The sequence below is a fragment of the Epinephelus fuscoguttatus genome, linkage group LG2 (assembly GCF_011397635.1).
Source record: "Epinephelus fuscoguttatus linkage group LG2, E.fuscoguttatus.final_Chr_v1".
In the NCBI taxonomy this organism is placed as follows: domain Eukaryota; kingdom Metazoa; phylum Chordata; class Actinopteri; order Perciformes; family Serranidae; genus Epinephelus; species Epinephelus fuscoguttatus.
In genome coordinates this window covers 28,661,404-28,679,892 of record NC_064753.1, presented here as the reverse complement: position 1 = coordinate 28,679,892, position 18,489 = coordinate 28,661,404, and the positions used below count along the sequence as shown (strand labels likewise).

Here is an 18,489-nt window from a genome sequence, read left to right as displayed (position 1 = left end):
TATTATTTTTATTATTATTATTGTGCCTTATTCAGCAGTGGGTCAAACAAAAAGTTCGACTTTGAACAAAATGTATTTAGCCTACAGCCTCTATAATGAGTATACGAGTAGATTGTAGTAAAGTTATGCTGGAAACTACAACTCCCATGGCTGTGCGGTCGCCGCCGGATGTTCGTGTTGCACAAATTTGGCGCTGATCTATCCGGGTACTTTATTCACTGCTTCCTTTCGCGCCGGGTAACCGGAGAGCTGTGCGTCCATGTGCGCAGTGACTGGGAATTGATAGACGTCTGAAATATTAAAATCCGAGCCGTAAACAGAGTTTTCGTAATGGATCCTGAGGCTTTGGTCGAGGCCCTTCGGGGGACGATGGACCCCAATCTGCGGGAGGCCGCGGAGAGACAGCTGAACGAGGTAAAAGTTGAGATTAGCCGTTGATGGTGATGGAGGTTGTGGCGCGGTCTCGCATGGGGCCTCGGCCGTTCACAACATCAAGATGGTGCGATCACGCAGACTGGGCTTTGCTACCGTTACCTTGACAGATCAACAGTCAAATTCCGCTTCTCGACCAGTATCGCCTACTGCCTCTTACGCCCTCGGACCTATCACCAGTGTAGAGCCGTTACCATGAATTCAGTGGCATTTTTTTTATATCGATGACACACTCGTGTGCCAGTAACCAGCGTCAACGTTAGCTTCATCTCGAGCCAGCTGTGTCGCTAATGCTAAACAAGCTAGCCCTCCTTGCCCCGCTGAGAAGATCATTTTTAGCTCGTCACACTCAATTTCGGTTTGGATTTGACTAATTTCGTAGCTGACACGACACGAGAGAAATGCGTCTGACGTGTTAAACAACAAGTAAAGCCGGGGGAAATGCTCTAGTGAGCGTAACGGCATTTAACGGCAGGATATTGACGCTTAGCCGTGCGGCTAACATCAGCGAGCTAACTTAGCTACTTGTTGGATGAGCTGCCATAGCTCCGCTACATAGCTGCTGCTCACGTGTCACTGTGACAAGCCCTGAAGTGATGACATTCTTCAACAACGCAATAAAAATTACAAGAGGCAACTATTAGCTGTTGTTTACCGTAGACGCACTTAATATGTGTTCGGTTACTTTATGAGTATTTCGTTAAAAATTAAATCATGAGTTTTGCGTTAGCCGAGTGTGAGCTGATGTTAACCGAGTTAGCAACACTGTTGGGTGAAGCACCAGCGGGACTATACCAAAAGTTGTGTTATCTCTCCTCATCTGCCAGCTATGTTTCCTTTTGAAATATCTATCTATCTATCTATCTATCTATCTATCTATTGATTTTACAGTAAACAGGGGCACGTTAATAGGTTGCACAGTCTCCATCAAAATGTCTTAATCAGTAAGTATGGACATTGTCCTGCTTTAAAAGACTTGAAGCCTTCATGTCACCATTTCAATACTTATTCCCAGAAGATGTTTGGAGCTCACTAATTGTGATCGAGGTAAAATGCATGCAGGGTCAAGACCTTGAATAACCTGAAGGCCTAATTTTGTGAGACTGTATATTGGACAGTCCAATCACAATATGATTAAGCTCCATGTTTTTCTACACCTTTGCTCCTGTAATTGAAATAAATGACAGTCATCACAAAGTAAGGCCTATTTTAATACCCACATCATAATGTTTTAGTCATAGTACATGTGGTCAGTATGTCTATTTTTGGTGGCACAAGGGGCTTGGGTTGTTTTTCACACCCACACGTGCCGGTGATAGTGATGGCTTCGTTGAATGTGTTCTTACACAGCTGGCTGGAGTTATTAGAGTTGTGTTCAGAACAAAAAAAACCCATGTCCTCTGGAGGAGGATGGAGTAAATCTGTTGGAGTGCATAGTTTCTAAATACAGAGCTTTGCTTAGTCATAAACTCGGACTTTGTTTTTCGTGGAAAATGGCCAGATAAAAACTGAGTAAGGCTCGGCAAAATACTGAAATGCATTACATGATCTTGTAGATATATTTTGATACATTGGAACTGCACTGTCGTTGAAAGCACATATTAGGGATATTGGTGATCTCATAACCCAGAAGTAAATGAGTGGAAACCGAAATGTTGTCACTTTAACAGTTAATCATGTTTTAGATTAGAAAATTGACTTGGATTTTTAATCTAACGGTATCGGTTAAAAGACCTGCACTGCTGTGGATTACAGCTGGTGAATTTGGGCATCCATTAGTCTGAAATTTTCTGACAGCTCAGCTGACAGTGGTGATGACCTATGCTGGTGTTTTAAAAATGACCAAGCCCGTAGGATGTCTTTGTTTTGTAAACATGATGCTAAAAAAAGCACAAAATTATTTATCAGTTTGAAAGGGTGACAATGCAGTGTCAGTTTTTGTTGTCAGTTACATAGCAACAGTGTTTCTATGACTTAAAAGCACCTGTACACCAAACATAATGTGTACTGAACTTGCTATGTCCGAACTACAACCCTCCAAGTTCCTTTTAATGGCAGCGTATTTAACAGCTGATTGCGGTAGAGCACTATTTATAAGCAGAAGTAGGTGTCATGCAAAATAAAATGAAACCTTCTTCATACAAAACAGTATGAAAAATGAGATTGTAAATGTTGTTTCAGTGTTTATAACCGCGTTACACTCAGCTGTTCTCAATTCTGATTTTCAGGGTCACACCCAGGTAAACTTTGTGTCCACTCTGCTGCGTGTCACCATGTCTGATCAGCTGGATTTGCCTGTCAGGCAAGCAGGTGAGTGGAAACACTGACATGTTAAAATAGATCTGCGGACAGTTAAAGATTATCTTATGGAACTAGAAGGAACACAAAATCAGTTCTGTTATTCGTATTAAATGTATATCTCAAAATAAAGATTCAGTCAGTGCTGTCTGCTGGTAGGCCACCGAGCGGGACCAGTGCATCTTTACAGTCAGATGATTTATATCATCATCAGAGTCAGGTGAAGGATGACTTTAAAAGCTGTGTTGGTGATTCAACACAGACAGGTTAGGCTTAAGTGGCAGATGTGTCTTTGTAATAAAATCTTACTTTAAAAGCTATTCTCTCAAAGTATCTGAAAGCAAATACACTGGTTTGTTTATAACATTTTAACACATTTATCGTTAAGTTAGACATTAATATGGCTAGTGTATTTTCTTCCTTTTATACAGTTTTATGTGTCTTTGAATAAGACCTTCATGCTCGAGGCTCACACTTGAATTTGGTCTTTTATTTAGTTTCACCCTCTTGAGCATACAAGAAATAACATGCAAAATATTACTTTCTTAGGAAATGAAATGTCCTTTTCTGTTTTCAGTGTTGCCGTTGTGTGTCTCGATAGGAAGTGTTGTTCTAAAACAATGTTATGACACACAGTCTGTGCTCTTCCCCCCTCTTGTATCAACTGGATCCACACAAGGCTACCGAAAACACTCTGGCACTGTGACGTACCACTTAATCCTGCATCTGACTCCAGTTTTGCAAAATGCATTATATGAGAAATAGACTAGATATTCTCAGTGATCCCAAGTTTAACAAGTCCCTTATATAATGGTTTCTAAAAAGATAATTCAGTGATGTTACATGATTCACACTTGTGTTTTGTGAGGCTAAAGTGCCATGCTGAAGAGCAGTGGACACGTGGAGTTGGTTAAATATAGCTTGTTTTGCTTTAGTCAAACGCTGATCTGTGAGGAAGGTGTCAACGGAGGGCAAAAATGTAATGTTTGGAAAGTTAAAATCTTGACCAAAGTTGCTGCAGAAAGAGCACAGATAGTATCTGAATCATTGTGTCCACCTCCTAAGTATTAATAGCTGTACTAGCAAATTAAAGTTGTTATAGAGCTGTGCTTTAGTGCCATGAATTACTTTTCCAGCTGTAGGAAAAATGTCTGACAGTGTTTAAAGTGGAATAGAGGAGGAGCAGCTCCCCCAGATTGCACAGAAGCTGAATAATATCACAATGATATCACAAGTGAAGCTGATTACAGATGTACATTGTCTTAACTTTTCAATCGGCACTGAGTCAGTACATTTAGGTTGGTTCGGGGGTTTGTTCATTTAGCAGCTGTCTGGCTTGATGCTGGTAGGCTGCCCGACATAAAAAAAAAAATGCTATCACTCTGCTTTTATAATCATTCATTTGACAGTTATTGCATCGTTTTCAGTGAACAGATCGATCAGATGCATCAGCTGTAGTTGTTTTAAAACAGACAGCATGATTGAATGTGGGTTTGAGTTGTTTTTGAAACGGTCTTGGCAGCGCGTACAGTATGTGGTGAGTTGTCGAGATCTCGTAGTCTGAGATTTCTGCTGCCAAGCAAATACAAATGAGGTAGATTAAGTTTGTGTGTGTGGTGCTTAAAGCATTAAAAAAAAGAACATTGCTGTCACCGGTTGTTGACGTGTTGCTGTCGAGTTTTTAAAGGTCTTTTTCGTGCTTTGAGGATCACAAAATAGTTTCCATTCACCTCAATTGTATTTATTTGGTAGCAAAAAGAACTTCAACCCTAACACTCGGCAACAACCTGTACATCCTTTGAGCTGCCAGGGCTAATAAGAATTTTTGTTATCAGATAGAGCTGACCCTTTAAGGCTTTTGGTTCCCGTGTTTGTATAGATTTGATTTAAATGCTCACTGCAGATTCTCCACCAACTTACTGTTTACTTGAGGTCATTGTTTGTGTAATGTAATTTGCCCACAGTGCGTAATTTCAGATGGTTAATTCACAATAATCGCAGTCCCAGAGTTTTTATATGTTCCTGCTACTGGACTGGAGTTTTCTTTAATTTGCCGTTCGTTAAAATTGCAGCAGTTTTATTCAGATAGACATTCTCAATAACAAATTTTCTTTTTGTCTGTAAATCTAATTTATACGACAGGTTCTCAGTGGCTTTGACGTGTCGGGCAGTGGTGTAGTTTGGTGGTCACAGGCAGAGAGGAGGGGGTTTATGCTCTGTCAGCATTGATAGGCTGGATTATGATTGCCTCGCCAGTGGTGTAGACATTTGTGTCAGCAGTCTGACGTCTGCCTCCCAGCCCTCGCTCCTCCGCTCCCTCAGATGCCTCTCCCCTGCGAGAACTCAGAGTGGGGCCCCACAGTGTGGATGTGGACCCAGCTGACACCCTCGTGCCACATTCAAAACTACTGAACTGCAGACGGAAGAATTTATTTCTGCAGCTCCAGCTTTAGGTGGTTCCGAATTTACACCACTGTGTTGTGCACTGTCACGATGTAAATGCAGTCGATGTGATGGCTGCACGTTTGGGAGCTGCATGAGGTTGTACACCGGCAGAATCTCAAAACTGTTCGTGTTGGTTTAGTTACTTTGATACTCCTGTAAAGCAGCCTGCAGAAGAACTACAGTCACTTGCAGATTCTGGTATTTTTTTCTTGGAGATGGAGAGCTGAATGTTTCCAGGGTGTCTTTAGGTATTTAAAAAGTCTTAAAATGCCCTAAATTTTATGACTATTAGGCCTTAAAAGTCATTACATCATCTTAAATTTAAATGTATGAGGTCTTAATTGTTAATTTTCAAGCTCTACCATGTGAAAGTCCATATTTCTGATGTTACAAATCTGACCTAACTCACTTTTATTACCATATTCCTACATAAAACCACCTCTGCTACTTGCCTTAATACTTTCCTGCAATCCTTTGATAAGACAAAGATTATTGTCCAAAAATCAGTCTTATATTTGATTAAAAAGGTCTAGAAAAATTGTAAAAGTTTTTGAATCTTGCAAATAAGGCTGCAAGTAACAGCTATTTCCATATGATTCAAATTATGGAATATGATCATTGTTTTCTCAATCAATAAGTTGTTTGGTCTATAAAATAAAAAAAATAAAGAAAGTGGTGAAAAATGTCAATTGAGATGACGTCCTCTGATGTCTTGTTTTGTCCACAAACCAAAGATAATTAGATTACTGTCTTAGAGTAAAGAAATAAAAAAAAAATTCATATTTAAGAAGCTGGCATTGGAAAATTTTGGCTTTTTCCCCCTAAAAAAAAATAGTTAAACCGATTAATCATTTATCAAATTAGTTGGTGATTGGTTTAATAGTTGACAATCAACTGATTGGTGTCACTCTACTTGCAAGCAAATTAAGGGAAATTTTGTTTTTGGTGAGGAGCGTATCACATGGCAGTCCCACAAATGGCTCCTTGGTCATGTGACCTCCTTCTTTTACAGCTTGATGGTTTCACTGATTACTTATTTACTACTACACACCAGGTGTTACATTATGGGCAAAAAATATCTTGCAGTAATTTAACATTTTAGTAATATTTGTCAGGTTTTATGCATAGTATGTGCAGGCTTGCTGTTAAAGGGCGCTCTTTTGGGTTTTCTCCCTTTTTGTCTAGGTGTGATTTACCTTAAGAACATGATAACCCAACACTGGAGTGATGGCGACGGCTCAGGCACAGAGACTCCTGTCAATAACATCCCGGACGAGGACAGGCAGTTCATCCGAGACAACATAGTGGAGGCCATCATCCACTCCCCCGAGCGCATCAGGTAACCACACACACACTGCTGGCTGAGTGGAGCGGAGTAGATTTTGTCCTTCATACATGTTTGTCCCCAGTCGCTCTTTTCTACTTCACATGCAGTATTTTGTCCTTCTTCTTAATAACCAGATCTAAAACTGTACTTGAAACTTTTCAGGGTCCAGTTGACGACATGTATCCACCACATGATCAAGCACGACTACCCCGGCAAGTGGACGACCATCGTGGACAAGATTGGCTTCTACCTGCAGTCAGACAACAGCGCAGGATGGCTGGGCATCTTGCTCTGCCTTTACCAGCTCGTCAAAAATTATGAGTAAGTCACGGTTCTCAATCTTAACTTTGTATCGTATTATAAAACATAATGTGGCGTTAACATGGTGCTTTTGTGCGAAACAGATATAAGAAGCCAGAAGAGCGCCAACCGCTGGTGGCTGCCATGCACATCTTCATGCCCATGCTAAAAGAACGCTTCATCCAGCTACTTCCTGACCACTCCAGTGACTCTGTCCTCATTCAGAAACAGATCTTCAAAATCCTCTATGCCCTCTTCCAGGTAGTGTTGCAGCATCAGCATATTCTCTTTAGCTGAGGTTAATAAAGTAAGAACTTGGTTTGCCTTTCAACAGTTGTGCTCAGTTGTGTCGTAAATAAGTTTGGTTTGTTGACTGAAATGAGTTTTTTTTTTTTTTTTTTCTTGAAGGCAGACTTTACCCACAAAATGATCATATGAATATAAGTTACTCACCTTGTGTCACCTTGAAGTCATGAAGAAAACTTGCATGCCTCCATGATGAAGAATCCAACAACTAACAAAAGTCTCAATGAATTAAAGTAAAGGGGGCTGCGTTTAACACCAACAAAACTCAATGAAAACATTTGTTTACACACAACTTGTGGCGAATAATCCAAGTCCCATCTATCCAGTTGAATGCTCAGTACTTCCCAGAAATATGCATTTTCACTAAACCCTACTATTTAAAACACTTAAGCACAAACAGTGTCTCACACACCAAGGACTAGCGTGCCTGGACCAGCATGTGTGTTTGATTGAGCAGAGCTCAAGTGCATGTTCATGTCCAGGTGCCCTACTCGTGCAGGAAGTTTTAAATAGAAACATTTTAGAGAAAATGTATGTGTTTGTGAAGTACTGAGCATATGACTAGATAATTGAAACTTGGATTATACTCCACGAGTTGTGAGAGAGTTTGTAAACTGATTTTTTTGCGGCCCCCTTTTGCATCAATTCAAGAATTTTCTTCATGTTTGGATTCTTCGTTCACCATGGAGGCATGCAAGAAACTTTTTTTCGTGGGTTGAGTAATCTATATATAAATGATCCTTTTTAGGTCCTTTAAATCTGTAATAACCCTTTTGGTGTTAATATATCTAAATGTCTAGTTTGATTACTGCAAGATTTAAACCTGACTCTCTTACTGTCTCCACAGTACAATCTCCCCCTAGAACTCATCAACAGACAGAACCTGACAGAGTGGATGGAGATCCTGAAGACAGTTGTCGATAGAGATGTGCCTCCGGTAAGGAGAAAAAATGAATTAATACTGCACTAATAATGCCAATAGCTCCTCACAAACTGTTCATTTTCAGAGACCTAGACATTTCAGTTCTCCACAAGCTGACTGTGCCAACATTTTTGTGTGTGTGTGTGCGCAGGAGACGATGCAGATAGATGAAGATGAGCGGCCTGAGCTGCCGTGGTGGAAGTGCAAGAAGTGGGCCCTTCACATCTTGGCTCGACTGTTTGAGAGGTAAAAATCTGACAATTTCTGCCTTAACGTCTATAATAAATCGTATAAACATAAACAATAACATCCACTGTATGAAACCATCATTGCAGATACGGAAGCCCAGGCAACACAACCAAAGAGTACGCAGAGTTTGCTGAACTTTTCCTGAAGGAGTATGCAGTTCCTGCTCAGCAGGTAAGCACTTCAGACGACGTAATGTAAGCAGCAGCGCTCCAGTCTGACTGAACTGTGTCTTTGAAGTACTTTTGAAGTGCACCTCACAAATATAAGGAACTCCTTTGTACATCTGTTGTCTAGGTGCTGCTCAAAGTCTTATACCAGTACAAGGAAAAGCAATACGTGGGTCCCAGAGTTCTCCAACAGACGCTCAACTATATCAACCAGGGCATAGCGCATGCTCTGACGTGGAGAAACCTTAAACCACACATCCAGGTATAAATACAATGTCTGGATATCCAGTAAACATTTCACGTAATGGTATATAATAAGGTCCACATGGTAGTTTTGCATCAACAACATTGTCGAAGCACTGAGCTGCCAATCTGCACTGGTTCATCCATCAGATAAAAGAAGCAAAATGATCCTGACATCCACTGTGCTAACACCACTCCACATTACTGTGTTTTTCAGGGCATCATTCAGGATGTGGTCTTCCCCCTCATGTGTTACACAGACAGTGATGAGGAACTGTGGCAGGAGGATCCATATGAGTACATCCGCATGAAGTTTGGTAAGCAGCGAAAGTTGGTGCCTGTAATTGAAAAGGGTTTGTGTGCACCCGCGATGACTAACCGTTTATCTAATCTCCGCTGTCCCCCTTAGACGTATTTGAGGACTTCATCTCTCCAACAACAGCAGCCCAGACACTCCTCTTTACTGCCTGCAACAAGAGGAAAGAGGCGAGTTGAAATTGTTTTGTGCTGGTTAATTGTTTTGAAGCTTTGATCTTTGAAGGATCAGATTCTTTATCTGTCCCCACAATTCATATTTAATGAAGCCTAATCCAGTGTATTCTGTTTAGGTGCTGCAAAAGACGATGGGCTTCTGCTACCAGATTCTCACTGACCCCGCCTCTGACCCCAGGAAAAAGGATGGTGCCCTCCACATGATTGGCTCTTTGGCTGAAATCCTGCTAAAGGTAAACCCCTCTCAGATGGCTCGTTAGCTCTACTTCTTTGACAATTCTTCTTTTCTACTCACAGATTAAAAGAGATTGGTTTCCACTCTGAGCAAACAGGTGTTGAACATTTGTAACATGGTGCGGCAAACAGCACACTTTCCTGTTTCTTACCATGGCTGTCCTCGTGAGCGTTCAGTTGTGAAGTATTGTCTCAAACTGGGGCAAGAGATAATTTTGCAGAAGTTGGTTTAGTTTTGGGCTTTTACAGATGGTGAAAACTGTGGTACCGCCTGAGTTGTGGTTTGGCAGGCTACTGAAAACAAGTTTAATATTCGTGGCTGTGCACCAAGTAATCAAGCGCTAATACTGCAGACTTGTCATCAACTTCATTCAGTCTGAACAGTCTATTTCTAAAAAGTATCATACGAGTCATACATTTTCTTCTTTTGTAAAAGTTGCAAATGCTAAACGTACAGGATAAGTGTTGTGTTTAACAGTTTTTATTTCTTTCTCTACACAGAAAAAGATTTATAAGGACCAGATGGAGTTCATGCTGCAGAACCACGTCTTTCCCCTGTTCCGCAGTGAACTGGGCTACATGAGAGCCAGAGTGAGTGATCGTTTCCAAACAGGCAGACCTAAGCCTCATGCTTTAATGTTATTGATTAAGATGGCTTTGAATGAACAGAAGCTTGTTCTGTTGTCTCTGTACTTTGCTTTTGTTTATGAAATATATATGTGATGTGTTCAGCTGCATTTTCTCACCCTCTTTTGTCACACAGGCCTGCTGGGTGCTGCATTACTTCTGCGAGGTGAAGTTTAAAAGTGACCAGAACCTGCAGACGGCTCTTGAGCTGACCCGCCTTTGTTTAATCAATGACAACGAGATGCCAGTCAAGGTGGAGGCTGCTATTGCCCTGCAGGTTCTCATCAGCAACCAGGAGAAAGGTGAGCATGTAAAGTCATGCAGCTGGTGCTTGTGTAATTAAATAGTTTTCCTTGATTGTCAAAACTAACTCGTGTGTTGTAATTTTTTTTAGCCAAAGAATACATCACCCCCTTCATCCGGCCAGTGATGCAGGCACTCCTGCACATCGTCAGGGAGACAGAGAATGATGACCTCACCAATGTCATACAGAAGATGATCTGTGAATACAGCGAGGAGGTGACTCCGATTGCAGTAGAGATGACACAGCACTTGGTAAGTGCAACCAGTAAAGAGGCCAAATGTTGATGTCGTCACATCACATGATGGCATCACTGAGCGGCTTAATGAACTCCCATTATGGCTGTAATGCATGAGGAGAGCTGCAGTCCCTCAACAAACATATCTTAAATGATCCATGTTACCTCAAAGAAAAACAGACTTTATTCAGATGGATTATGGACAACTAAGGTAAAAGTATATCACTGATTAATCCAGAAAGAAACAAGGGGCAGATTTAAGGAAAGACAGGTTTATCTGTATTACACATTTTAGCACCATGGCCATTAAAAGTGATTTTCATCCAAAGTGCATAACAAACACAGTGTTAAAGGACATTAAAATACAATTTCGAACATCTGTTGAAGAGCCCAGAAAATGAAAACAAGCTACACTAGAATAAGACAGGTATAAAGTACCAGAATAAAAGTTGCAGTGTAAGAAATTAATAATGGATTTTCTAAAAGGCAGAGGCAAACAGGAAAGTCTTCAGCCTTGATTTAAAAAGAACTGAGTGTTACCCAAAAATGCAGTGTGGCAGTGTGCCCTTGTGTCAAAAGGGCAACTACTTATTCAAGTTAAGGTTCCAGAATTATAATTGTCACACAAAATTGCCAGAAATCATTTGCTTTCTTCTCTTAAGCCTTTTATAAGTTTCTAAAAACGTGTGCAGTCAGTTGCCCAGCAGCTCTTAATGTTGCAATGTGAATGCTCTGATAGCAGATGTCGAGTGTTTGCCTCTCAAAGTGACTGTGGCGAGCTCTGTGTATAGTGACATCACATGCTTAGCTTCTATATTGCTAGTCATGATCAGTTTTAGTAGGTTTGCCCTGTTTCTTTTATTTGACGTGGAGATATGAAATCAGTCAGACTTCCTGCCTCATGGTGAATTGTATGGATCCTTGGACCCAGTCATAATAGTCCCTCTGTGTTTGCTCTTTGTCAGGCAATGACGTTCAACCAGGTGATTCAGACGGGCCCTGATGAGGAGGGAGGAGATGACAAGGCTGTGACGGCCATGGGCATCCTCAACACCATTGACACATTGCTAAGTGTGGTGGAGGACCACAAAGAGGTTAGCAGCATAGCCGCTAAGCAGGCTGCCCACACACACAAACACACACACACACTCTCTCTCTCCAGGCTGTTCACTCATCTCGATGCCACTTCCTCTGCAGAAGCAGCTCTGGTCTGCTGTAGCGTTGCTGCCAACACACTTCAGCCACCCACCAACTCCTGGGAACACGCTCTGTTCTCACCGTGTTCAAAATGACTCAGAGGCTGAGGCAGACGCTAGAAATAGTGCCGGGGCACGCTGCCACCGTGTCTGCTGAAACATAGGACTGCCGGTGCTCAAAGCCAAGAAGCCATTAAATTTGACCGAGCTATGCTTTACACTGAGGACTTTTGATTGCATAACACTTCACCAGTTTAGGTTTCAGAGATGGTCGGCGTACGTCACTTTAGTCCAAACAATTTGAGTTCTTTTTATTTGACCAATGAATTTACGGGGAAATTTAAATGTTCAGTTGATGTGTTTAGAGGTCTTTTCAGGACAGACACACCACATGCATGGGGGAAAAAGATGATGATGATGAAGAGGTGCTTATCCTCACTGCTCCTAGTTAATTTGACTCAAAATAATTGTTCTCATTCACTAAAAGGTTGTTCACTCCTTACACTGACGTTTAATTGTGTTATCAGTATAGCAAAGATAATTGATCATTAACAGAATCACTGTCTGCGTAGTTTCACTCGCTGCCTTGTATTGGATGATGCATTCCAGTATGTGTAGTGTAAGAAACATGCTGTTGAGGTGGAACTCCAACACATATGTGATCATGGCAGTTTTATCTTCTGTAATTTATCATGTTGATTAAATCATTGCCTGCTGTTTCAGATCACACAGCAGCTGGAGGGCATCTGTCTGCAGGTGATTGGCACTGTGCTCCAGCAACATGTACTTGGTAAGCAGGTCCTTCCTGTGCTTCAACATTCCACTTGTATGTTGCACTAAAAGGCTGTTTGCCTAAGAGATGATCTGTTGATAATAAACCGACTATATTTACCTCCAATGACGCACTTTTCTTTCCCTTTCTGTTTTCCAGAGTTCTACGAGGAGATCCTGTCCCTGGCTCACAGCCTGACCTGCCAGCAGGTGTCACCACAGATGTGGCAGCTCCTTCCACTGGTGTATGAAGTCTTCCAACAAGATGGATTTGACTACTTCACAGGTGTGGGATTTGCAAAGAATCAGTTTTTACATTTTTATTAGAATGTTTTGCTGGTTCCTGTGAGGTATAAAGATTTTAAACTGTAAAATAAAAAAAGCCAATATCCTGAGTGTAGAGATAAAAAGTGTGGATTTCTTTTGCTGTAAATTCAGCTGTGTGAAAAGTTACTGGGTTTCTGTTTCAGATATGATGCCTCTTCTTCACAACTATGTCACAGTGGACACAGATACTCTCTTATCTGACACCAAATACCTGGAGATCATCTATAGCATGTGCAAGAAGGTAAAATGGTGCCGTTGATGACGCATGATGTAACAGACTGTTTCAAAGCTGATAATCTGAGGTCTCATGGATGCATAGAGAGAGCTAGATACAGTGTTGGAAGTGTGGCCCCATTCGTTCTTATGAAAGTTGCTCAGAGGCGCAGGAAGCCAAAAGTTCGACTTCCCAAGGGGAAATTACCCTGATCTTCCACATAGTTAGGCCCATAAAGCAAGCACACTAGAAACTTTGCGAAGAGAGCAGCTAACTTCCACCAGCTGAGCTGTTAACTTCTGTTTTAGCCCTCCGCTAACTTGAATGGGTATAAAATTATTTAATCGTTCAGCTCTTCTAGACTTTAAACATTTGAAATGTATCCACTGATTTACAGACATCTATTCTCACAATGTCAGTCTCCTGGGAAAGTCTACTGGGCCCAGTGTCGTCACATGATGGACCTGGATGTTGTAATTCCACAGTTTGGCCACTACAAAAACTGTCCTCAAAGCCTGGCACGCTTCCTAGGGGCTTGGTGGTGATTGGTGTGTATCAGAAGATTTACCTGAGTCTGTCACTCCAAACAGGTCCTGACAGGTGACCCAGGCGAGGACCCAGAGTGCCATGCAGCCAAGCTACTGGAGGTCATCATTCTGCAGTGTAAAGGTCGTGGCATTGACCAGGTCAGTATCTAAATGTACACCTCAAACTGATAAGCGGAACTATAGAGACTCGCCCCCGCACAGTCCTGACATTAAAATGATGTATAATAATATTTGTATGAAACAGTTTTGATCCATTGATGATGAACTCGGTGTTGCTGCAGGTCGTGCCCTTGTTTGTGGCTGCTGCATTGGAGCGCTTGACGCGGGAGGTGAAGACCAGCGAGCTGAGGACTATGTGCCTGCAGGTGGCCATCGCTGCGCTTTACTACAGCCCCCCTCTTCTCCTCAACACTTTGGAGAACCTACGCTTTCCAAACAACACTGAGCCCATCACTAACCACTTCATAACCCAGTGGCTCAAAGATGTCGACTGCTTCCTTGGGTAAGAAGATCATGAGTGTGTCAACGGGGCAAATTAGGACTCCAGTACAGTTGATTGATCTGCTAATTGTTCAATCAACCAGTAACCGTAATTTCAGAACTGCTGTTATCAGAAGTCCTGCTCACTTTTTGTTCCCCTTTCTTCTCTTCACAGCCTCCACGACAGGAAGATGTGCATTCTTGGACTTTGTGCCCTCATTGACCTCGAGCACAGGCCTCAGGCTGTCAACCAGGTGGCCGGCCAGCTCCTTCCAGCAGCCATCCTACTGTTCAATGGCCTCAAGAGGGCGTATGCCTGTCGAGCAGAGCACGAGAATGATGAGGACGATGACGACGAAGATGGGGAAGATGAGGACGAAAATGGTAAGGCATTAGTGTTTGATGCATAGAAACAGAATGAGAGTAGAATGGACATTCCCACCCCGGCTTGGTGTGTATTAGAGTTGGGTACGCTCATATTTTAACTGGGTCCAGGATGCAGTCGTACATTTTTCCAGTACATTACTTTCTGCTTTATAACAAAAATATAATTCTTTAACAAGCGGCAGTGGTGACTTAGTAGACAAAAAGCAGTTCTGCTCCTTTGCGCTTTTCTAATCGCACATAGATCTTATCATCTTTCTCTGTGTGGGTGAGTGTGGTCTTGTGTATGTGTGTCTGCTCGTCTAACAGTGATACTGAAAATAATACGGAAAAGAAAATAGACTAGATACCGAAACTTGCGGCAGGTTGGTGCTGTAGTGATAGTTTTGGCTTGCAGGGAACCTGACAGAGCAGCCTCGGAGATCTCTGGCTGGCTTTCAGGCTTTGAGGTACTCTCAGGTACCGACATTTGGCACCAGTGGATTTAACGCGACTGGATACTTGGTAGTACTGATGTAATTTGGTTGTTTCGGTACCCAACCGTAATGTGTATAGTAGGCAGTACAGTTTCAATACTAGTGAGAACGATGCTCTTTAGCCCCACTGACGTGTGTTGTCACCATAGGAACTAACAACAATCACCATTTTCTTTTGAGCTAATCAAATGACCACACCAAACACTTCAATGTCAGTTCTATTCTCATTCTATTTCTATGGTTTCATGTATTCAGTGTTGGGCCAGCCATGTTCAGCGTTACTCTGCAGGGTGAGTTAAGTGTCTGAGTGATGCTGAAAGGTTGTTCCCTTAACTCTCTGAGCAGCTGAGCTGGGCAGTGATGAGGATGACATTGACGAAGAAGGCCAGGAGTACCTGGAGATGCTGGCGAAGCAGGCAGGAGAGGACGGAGACGACGAAGACTGGGAGGAGGACGATGCTGAGGAGACGGCACTTGAGGGCTACACTACAGCTGTAGATGATGAAGATAACTTAGTGGACGAGTATCAGATCTTCAAAGCCATACTACAGAGTAAGACAACAGCCTGTCGGTGGACGGCTTGTGTTAATCAGTCTGTTGCAAAACAAAATTAAATGGTTCAATAAAATATATTTCAATCACTAATCTGACTTTACTGCGACGCAGATATCCAGACCCGTGACCCAGCATGGTACCAGGCACTAACACAGGCCCTCGACGAGGATCAGGGCAAACACCTTCAGGACATTGGCACACTCGCAGACCAGAGACGGGCAGCACATGGTGAGCGCCTGCTGAGACTTCACCCCAGTTTTCAAATTAAAATCTGATGCGGCACTTCAGTTTGACAATAAAGCAATTTTTTTTATGTGCTGCTACTTCCTGCTTTTTTGTTGTTGTTTTATTCCCATGTAAATGTTAAGATGAAAAGGCATTTGTAATACGGTTTAGAATTTCAAAGTACCCTGGTATTCATAGCCTCTATGCAGTTACACCACACTCTTGTGCGTTGCAGTAAGCTGCTTTTGTGCCTTTTGATAGGCACTAAAACATGAGTCTGAGATGATTTTGAAAAACATATTTTCACCTCAAAAGAAAATAAATGAGCTGCAATTCTAGATCAGTTGTCGTCTGTCAGTCCTTGTGAGCTTACGTGGTGGGTTAGGGGTTTTGGGGCTGACAATGTATTGCAGTGTCCAGAGTTTGGGTCTGTTGTTCCCTATCTATTACTCCCCTTTTTTTCATCGTTACATCGCTATTGTTGATTAATGATTAAGTTACAGAATGCCCCAAAACCTGTTAGATCACATGATGTGGCACCTCGTCATGTCTCCAGATTATGTTCCCTTGTTCTTCTGACAGGGGTGCAGGGAAAAAAGTTAAAAGCCTCAAGGCCTATGCACACCAAGTCCTAATTTCTGTCTGAAACTGCTGCATGTTCAACAATAAATTCAATGATTATATGTGAAGAAGCAGTTGAGAAAAAGTAGGATAAGTAGGTACACATACATCTGTAACTAGAGAGGGAGAGCGGGAAGGGGGCAGCAAAAAAAGTGGAAATATATGGACGCAATTACCTTTTTGAAATGGTAACATTAACCTATCAGAAATGCACAACAGTGATGGTGCTCAAAGCAGAGTGCAGATTAATAGCTGCACAGTGTGGTAGCCACAGTTCCAGATTCTAGACCCCAGCAGGAAGTGGCACATCAAGCTCAGTGAACAAGTATTCTGTGTGTAACAGTTTTGATCAGGTAACAGACTTGGGGAAAAAAACATACGAAAAACACAGACTCGGTTTACAAAGGCTTAATCTTTTCAAACGACAACATGTTTGTGTTGGACTTCATGTTAGTCAAAATGGCCAACTTTTAAGCTCTGTTCAGACCAAAGATTTGCAACAAGACGAGTTGAAACATGCACCTACTTGCAATCGTTCATCTGCAACGTTCTAAAAACGTGCTGGCTCACACCTTCGCAACTAAATTAGATGGTGTATCATCTCTATGCAACAACTCTCCTACCTCCGCTCTGTTTGCACCTTTTCAGGCTTATTTTGTGGCTGAATATAATTTTTAGCTTCTTGAAGTATGAGTGAGGATAGTGATAGTGAGATACTGGCTACAGCTGCATTTGTAGTAGTGATAAAACGGGGAGAAACTAACAAAACAAGCATCAGATGAAATGTTGTCATAATGGATTCACCACAATAATATACGTAAGCAGTGCCAAGTAATCAGTCAGTCGGAATGTGTGTGTGTGGGCATAAGCACATGCAGCAGTGGCACACTTGAGGAAGGAAACAGGGCTCAGTGGGGACAGAGCACCTGCCGCAGCAGGCGAACACACTGTCTGCGGCCAGTTTGACTTGACCAGCGGACTTCACTACAAGCTGTAGAAACAGGCGACAGGCAACATGCTTTACGCTTTAAAACCAGACACCAGGGACTTGACCAGATGAGTTGCAGGTGACCAGCCATCTTGAGTCGAGCTCAGACGGTCAGTTCACATCGCTGCAAGTTTTCTCTGCAATGTTCTCAAACGGTTTTGTCTTGTCGCAAATCTGGTCTGAACTGGGCTTTAGGGGCGGTCTAGAACCAGCTGTGTAATAAAACACTTGCCTTTAGGAAAAAACTTTTTGTCCCTCACTTATTTTGATTTTTAAATACTGTTGCTTATTGTCTTATCACAGAATCCAAGATGATTGAGAAACACGGCGGGTACAAGTTCACAGCGCCAGTGGTGCCATCTACTTTCAACTTTGGAGGCACTGCTCCAGGAATGAATTGAGTCATCCGTTCTACTTTTTATTACTCTGTGACTGATTGTAGTGAAGTGAAAAAAAGCTTGTGTTGTTCCTTAAGTAGTGGTTCCAGAACTGGTTCTTCTCAGTCATTCTTCAATCTGTCAAATGGGGAAATAGCACCAGAAGATGTGGGAAAGCAACCAAAATGCAACCAATGGCTGGGGAAAACAAACCAAGAACTTGAGCATGATGTAAGAGAAGAGGCTCTGAACAACGTTGTCTTCTGGAGCCCGGTGTGGAGGGGGATACCATGACGTCAACTCTTCCGTTTTTTGTTTTTTTTTGGTTTTTTTTTGTTCCCCACCTAAACAGATTTGCGGGATTAACAGATAGAAATTGATAATGGGACTAAATAATTCATTATCACTGTTGTGGCCCATCGGCCGTAATAAGATTATACCTCTGGTAGTGGTGATATCTACGTTATTTTCTGCATAAACAAACACTCATGTTTATGTACATACAAGCCAAGGTTATTGATTTTTCAAGTAGCCTTGAAAAACAACCAGAGGCATTTGTAAGGTGTTAACAGCTGTATTCATATGTAGCATATTGGATACTTCATAGCACTATGTGATGCCTGATCTCTGTAAATTAATGACAAGCACTTTCATATTGTTCAGGTCTCCTAGCCTTCTGTATCAGACTGCAAATTTTTTAAATTGAAGACTATTTAAAAATGAAAACAGCTGTAACTTTGTTACTT

The 18,489-nt window shown here is 41.9% G+C and overlaps 1 protein-coding gene across 1 annotated transcript; it reads left to right on the top strand.

The window, feature by feature from the left end:
* The first annotated feature begins 212 nt into the window (after positions 1 to 212).
* On the top strand, positions 213 to 18,084 carry ipo7 (importin 7). The gene is made up of 25 exons (XM_049597165.1): positions 213 to 414; positions 2,661 to 2,742; positions 6,361 to 6,514; positions 6,665 to 6,823; positions 6,907 to 7,063; positions 7,956 to 8,045; positions 8,182 to 8,276; positions 8,366 to 8,450; positions 8,574 to 8,708; positions 8,907 to 9,006; positions 9,099 to 9,175; positions 9,298 to 9,414; positions 9,917 to 10,006; positions 10,179 to 10,344; positions 10,437 to 10,597; positions 11,547 to 11,675; positions 12,501 to 12,567; positions 12,709 to 12,834; positions 13,019 to 13,116; positions 13,680 to 13,775; positions 13,919 to 14,139; positions 14,293 to 14,501; positions 15,323 to 15,529; positions 15,644 to 15,760; positions 17,670 to 18,084. Exons 1-25 carry the CDS (start codon positions 331 to 333, stop codon positions 17,765 to 17,767), a joined length of 3,120 nt encoding a protein of 1,039 aa, XP_049453122.1. The 5' UTR covers positions 213 to 330; the 3' UTR covers positions 17,768 to 18,084.
* Positions 18,085 to 18,489: the final 405 nt, after the last annotated feature.